The sequence below is a fragment of the Hibiscus syriacus genome, unplaced genomic scaffold, assembly GCF_006381635.1.
Source record: "Hibiscus syriacus cultivar Baekdansim isolate YM2019G1 unplaced genomic scaffold, ASM638163v2 tig00110895_pilon, whole genome shotgun sequence".
In the NCBI taxonomy this organism is placed as follows: domain Eukaryota; kingdom Viridiplantae; phylum Streptophyta; class Magnoliopsida; order Malvales; family Malvaceae; genus Hibiscus; species Hibiscus syriacus.
This window is the reverse complement of record NW_024062903.1, coordinates 4,473,101-4,479,767: the sequence shown is the minus strand read 5'-3', so window position 1 is coordinate 4,479,767 and position 6,667 is coordinate 4,473,101. Positions and strand designations below refer to the sequence as shown.

At 35.1% G+C, this 6,667-nt stretch overlaps 1 protein-coding gene across 1 annotated transcript; it reads left to right on the top strand.

The window, feature by feature from the left end:
• Positions 1-983: 983 nt before the first annotated feature.
• LOC120145813 (60S acidic ribosomal protein P1-like) lies at positions 984-6,450 on the top strand. Its single transcript, XM_039159538.1, has 2 exons — positions 984-1,354; positions 6,440-6,450. Exon 1 carries the CDS (start codon positions 985-987, stop codon positions 1,327-1,329), a length of 345 nt encoding a protein of 114 aa, XP_039015469.1. The 5' UTR covers position 984; the 3' UTR covers positions 1,330-1,354; positions 6,440-6,450.
• Positions 6,451-6,667: the final 217 nt, after the last annotated feature.

Here is a 6,667-nt window from a genome sequence, read left to right as displayed (position 1 = left end):
TAAACAATAAATAGTAAACCATAAACCCTAAGCCCTTAATTCGATTATGCGATAGGGGTTAAGTTATACACATACTTATAATTAAGATAACATACAAATTATGCAAAATTATGTTATGTGACTCCTAAATAAATCATTCACATACTTATGTTTAGATAATATTAATAATTTATGTTGACTGTGTTATAAATACATTATTTTATTTTTAAAATCTTCATGATGCTTATTCATTCATATTTTTAGAAATGAATTTCAACGTATAATTAATACTATGTAGGTTTATTTGATATAATATTAATAATTGATTAAAAATATATTATAAAAGTTTATAAATATTATGTAGGTTTAATTAATAGTATACCACATTAAAACAACAATAGTAAATAACATTGTAACAATAATAATAATGTCAAAATATATAATTAAAGGGTTTATCACATTAAAACAACAATAATATACAATAGTAATAATACAAAGTCTAATCCATAATTAGTTCTACAACACATCAAACCAACAATATGTGGAACAAAAACAGTTCACATACTTCTTTAGAACGGGCAAACCTTGCCTTAGTCCTTGTATTTCATTTTTTCCTTCTCAAAACCGATAGTCGGAAATTGCTTCGCGTACTCCTCGACTTTTTTTCAGAGCTTAGCGATTTCAGATTGAAAGTTCATATCTGATTCCAAGATTACTACAAAATCCTTCAACTTTGTTCCTGGATTAATAGTAATTCAAGGGAAATATGCGAGCATATATTCCATTTTTACAACATATGTAAATATTGCCCTTCAGCTTTCTCTTTCTTTGCGGCAGGCGGCAGCTATTGACTGAAGGAAATGAAAATAAAGAAGAGATGGAAATTAAATAAAACATTAAAGAAGCAATGAAAAACACTTTGCCCTGAATTTCGAAGAGCGACTGCTTAGATTCTGCCCATTCCTAGATTCTCTCTCTCAGACTGGGTTTTGATTAGTAGTTGAAATGATGTCTTCGGCTAGTGAAGTTGCTTGCTCTTACGCTGCTTTGATTCTCCATGACGATGGCGTCCTCATTACCGCTGAGAAGATTGCAACTTTAGTTAAAGCTGCAAATGTTTCGGTTGAATCATACCGGCCGAGTTTGTTCGCTAAGCTTTTCGAGAAGTGTGATATTGAGAATCTCATAACGAATGTTGGTGCTGGTGGCGGCGGTGCTCCAGTCGCTGCCGCTGTATCCGTTGCCGCAGCCGGTGCTGGTGCTTCTGCTCCTGCTCCTGCTGAGGAAAAGAAGAAGGAAGAGCCGGAGGAGGAGAGCGATGATGATTTGGGATTCAGTTTGTTTGATTAGAAAGATCCTTTCAATTCCTGTTTTGGTTTTCATTACTCGTTTAATGCATTAAGCTTTGACAGTAGCTGTTGTTTTGAGTTTTATCTGTGTTAGTTTTTGGTTGTTTTGAGTATTCTTGTGAGAATTGCGTGTTTGAATCTTGTTATGCATACAATCCTTGTCTGACGCATTTGTAAAAGTTTTCAAGTGCTTCATTTCATGTGGTTCAATGGTTTGAAATACAAATCTTCTTCTTTTAAAATTAAAGAAGCAATGAAAGAATATAAGAAAAAAAGTTAGAGACATAGGAACCATGTAGCGGAGGGAGGTACGACTAAAGAAGGGTCTGATCGGAGACTTGAAGCAAAAAGTTAGTTGTGAGTTGATATCCCACATCGGTTATTGTTGGGGAATAAGGGGTAAGGTGAGTGTATAAAATGGGATAGGTTTTCAGCAAATCAACATTAACCTGTCGAGCTTGAATCGAGCTTCAAATCGAGCTTGAATCGAGCTCCAAATCGAGCTTCAATCGAGCTAGAGTTTCGAGCTCTTGAATTTTTGTTTGAGTTCGAGCCTTTTTGAGTTCGAGTCGAGTTTCAATATTATCTTTCGAGTTCGAGTCGAGCTTGAAAATTTTAGGCTCGCGAGTTTTCGAGTCGAGTCGAGCTTACATTTAAAGCTTTCGAGTTCAAGTCGAGCTCGGTAATACTTGAACTCTACTCGACTCGTTTACACCCCTACATATGAGCGTCTTCCGTAAGCTGTTGTTATAAAGTAACATTTTTGTCTTATCTAGTCGAAGAGGTACTATTTTGAAAAATTAATATTATTAGTGTGCTAATTTAGTGAAAAGAATGTGGGAATTGGTATTATTGAGATAAACTAATCATTTTGTATTATTTTTAATGTATCACGTCATCAAATTGATAGAAATTGTCACACCCTAATTTAGAGGCTAAGTTTTAGGAATTATAAAGTATTGAAGTAAAGTGGTAGTTTGGAAGAAATTGGTGATTAAATTATAAAATTGCAAAGTTGGCATACCATTTTAGAAAGTGCAGGAAGATTCAGGGACTTTGTGAGATGTTGAAAAATAAAACCCCCTCCACCTGTAATATGATTTTCCCCATATTGTTTTCCATATCGTTCCAACTTTGTATCCCCGATTCTTCACCGTTCGGCTACCATTCGTCGATCCAAAACCACCAATAGATTCACCATTGAACAGAGAACAAAACCCAACCTCTATTCCGTCATGAGTTGGCGTCGTTCGTCGTAAAACTCAACAGGAAGTTTCATCGGTTTTAACACGATCGCCGATGGTTTTCCGTCGATTCCGGTGGATCTGACCACCCGTTCATCACAATTCCTACACCATCGGACTCACCGTCACCGTGCGCTCAAAACTCGACCAAAATCATCGCGTCGTTGTTGCTCCATCGTCCTCACTCACCGATCATCATCGGATAAGTTGGTACGTTTTAAAATTCTACAATCTGTTATGTTTTGATGAAAAATAACACTTGCACTAGAATCCCAAGGTCCCGATCTACAAATCTGGAAATTTTCGTCACCTCAAATGACCAGAGTCACCGCACACGCCGCCCCCTGCACATGGGCCTCGTCTGACAGCCGGGGAAGTGTGTTGACCGGTTGAACCGGTCTGAATCGGCTGAACCAGTCTAGATCGGTCTGGACTGAGCCGAGCCGAGCAGCTGAGCTGTTGACCGCCTTTGACCGACTTTTGACTTGTTCTAGGTACACCTATCTTGACATTGTTTGACGTCCTGAGTTCGGTTTTGAGGTTTGTTTCACCAAATTTGAACCCGGTAAGCTATTTTCATTAATTAATCACCCGATTCGATCTGTTTTTCGCAATTAAGCTCCGTTTTGATGAAATTTATGTTGTTATGTATTTGAGGAATTATTGGTAGTTGAATTAAAGATTGAAGGCGTTCGAATGTAATTTAAATGGTCGATCAATATGGCATAGAAATCGAGGTAATATATTACTTCATTTTCATGCTTTATGAAACATGTTGGTCTTGATAAATGCCCGAATAAGAAAATGTTTGATCTCATATGTATAGTTAGGTAATTCTTACACTCGATACGAATGCGGTAAAAAGTCGGTAACTGAATAAAATTTTGATGGTTTGTACAAGAAATTAGAAGTTTGATAAGAAATAATTTAAAGTTCAGAGATTATTTGGAAAAACATTTAACTCTAGGATCTCTAAATTCTATTTATCCTTGTTAAGAGTTAACACCGAAGTTATCTTGTTAAGGAATTACGAAAATGCCCTTGAGAGGTAAAAATAATCCGAGTTGACTTTGAATGAGAAAGTACCCTAAGAATTTATACCAAAACTGATAAATTACATATTTAATTGTTAAGATCCTGTCTTTGTACAGAAAATTCCTGATAACATGTTTGTAACATATGAGAAGGCACTTGACCCGGAAATCTCCAAGTTAAGGGTAAATACCTGAAGAATAATTTTTCGAGGGTGCTCTTTTGTCAGAATTATTCAAAATGACTGGAATATATGATAAGTTTGAATTAAATAATAAGATCGGAAGGAAGGAAATGATTGAAATACCATTGTATCTGTAAAATGACCAAAATACCCTTGTAATGGAAATGAATCAATAATATCACCAAGCCCAGGAATGATTGGATATCCTCAATCTCTGAAATGACTAAATTAATAATGAGCATCAAAATAACCAAAATACCCTTATGGCCAAGAATAAGTAAATGTCATGGATTCATTAAGGAATCCAAATAAACATGGATGTTGCACTGCCCTTAAAAGTTATGGAACACAACTTAAGTCGGTCGACCAACACTAATGCTATGTCAGTACCTGAATGGCATAGATACCACTTGAATGTTTGTTCGTCTCCTCAAGTTTGGATTGATGATAATTCTGGCAGTATCCAGTTCAAATCAACTCTAGAGTGCATTCGGTAGTAAGAAGTGGATATTTCGTTAGACAAATCAACCATGGATACCAAATTAAACTGAATGAAAGTACAATATGTATCCGAAATTCAGAAACGTCTGAATTACTCTCGAAAACTCTGAAGTAACCGAGATAGACTTGATTGCTAAATGAACTAAGTAACCGTAATGACTAAGGATTAAATAATTGATTTGGATGAGTTTGAGAAAGCTAATGAACTTAAATGATGCATTGTCTTTATGGGCCATGAACCACGAAACAAGTACATCAGTATTTCCTGATATCGTTGAAATATGAAAATGAAATAAAGACCATTGGAATATCTATTCAACGATGATTCTGAAGATGATCTATGGACAAGAATTTTTGGTATTAAAGAGTAAATACCCTGGAAGGACAATAAATTGACCAATCGACAAGCATCCGTTCTGGGAGTTGTTCGATAATCCGATTAATCGACATAGATTGTAAATGTTTTAAATCTTCGTTTCTTCCTTATCAACTCAAATCACATTCTGAATAACTGATTATTCTGTAAGTTAATGAACTCTTCCGATAGTGATTCTAACTTCCGACATTCTATTGGTATACTGAAGATCTATGCTTCTCTGCCTAATAAGATTATCCAGTATCTCTGAATAATATCTGATAAATACTTTGATCCTCTAGTGTGTTCCACATGTACTACATGATGGTTTTATATGTTTGAAATGAGCTTTAATGAGACTATTGATTACTGGTTTATGAACTATAACAACATGATATGTGATCTCCGATTACTATTTTCATCGAAAAATATGAATTCTTCATGATTTTATGAAATATTGGAATTTACTGGTTTATGAATTATGGTTACCTGAAATGTGTTATCGGGTTTCTTGTTTTCACTAAAAAATATGAATTGTTCCTAATTTATGGAATTATGGAATTTACTAGGTGTGCATGTGGGTGTATAGTTCTGGGGAAACTACACATTATAGAGTGTTCGGTTGGAGGGATTACTATGGTTTTTGATAAATATTTTATGTGAGGGTATTGTTAGAGGAAGTTTCAGTTATTGTTACTGCAAGCTCATCTGCTTTGTGCTCAGGGTAAGTTCTTACTTGGTGTGTAGGTGGGTGTATGGTTCTAAGAAATCTACACATTATGGAGTGTTCAGTTGGAGGGATTAATATGGTTTTTGAATAAAAATATGTTTTAAACTGCTACTATTTTAAAATAAAATATCTGTATCTTTTCACTAGTTTTGCGGAAACACACTAGATAACCTATTCTGATCTCCTGAACTCAGTCATCCGAAATATTTCTCTGAACTGAAATCTTATTGTATGTTACTACCTGAGATATCAGTGGGACCTCAACTTATCCTAAAAATCTGTAGATGTTTGGACCAATAAGGAAATATATGCTTATGTGTTATCTGCACGTTCTTTAACATCATCTGGTAATTCTGTATTACTGAGCTTTCCAAAGCTCGATTTGTTACTCACCATTGCATGTTAAAAGAATCGTATCAGTGCAACTATCGACATCAGTAAGGGAGTTTCTCAGGCGTTGTTGGCAGAATATGTTACATGTGATTAGGGGGCATGTAGGTTGTATTTTGTTTTATATGCGAGTCTGAAAATCTATTTTATTTCTGAATATTGGTAAAGATTACTTTTGTATTTATAAATGATTTTATGAGTTTACATGTTTTAATAAAAGTTTTAATTTTTTTCGCTATTTTTACTGTGGGTCACTCCGATGGCCCTAATATGACACTCCATATCAGATCGGGTTACCCGTATCGGTTTGAGGGGGTTACATTTAGTGGTATCAGAGCTTAGGTTGAGTTAAAATTTTCAAGATAGACCGACCGGTCGAATTTCAAAAGATGTATGATCAGTATATGCCCCTAGACTATAATCGTACCTCTCTAAGCCGGAACTCCAAGATTGAGTCACTCCCTGTAACGAGCTAACCTAAATTTTCTATCTGTTAGGGCTCTACCATTGCATAAAGGAATACCAATAACGTCTGTCTAAATTTTGTAAAGTACCTTACGAGTAATGTGAGAGTTACTCATTTGAGAAATTCTGACTCGACTTCATAATAAAACTGAGATATGTTACAGCTATATGAACATATTCTCATAATCAAAGCTGAATTGATTCCACAAGGATAAATTCGTTTTGATTCTTTTATTGGAATGAGGAAGAGTTCTGATAAGAAGATATACTCAGTAGGTTAATGATTAATAAAGGGCTGATACTTCTGTAAAAGTTACTTGAAGATATGAAAGAACTGATGGAAGTTTCATTTCTGAAATTCTGTGACATGAACGAATTTCGAGGACGAAATTCTTTTAAGGATGGGAGAATTACCACACCCTAATTTAGGGGCTAAGT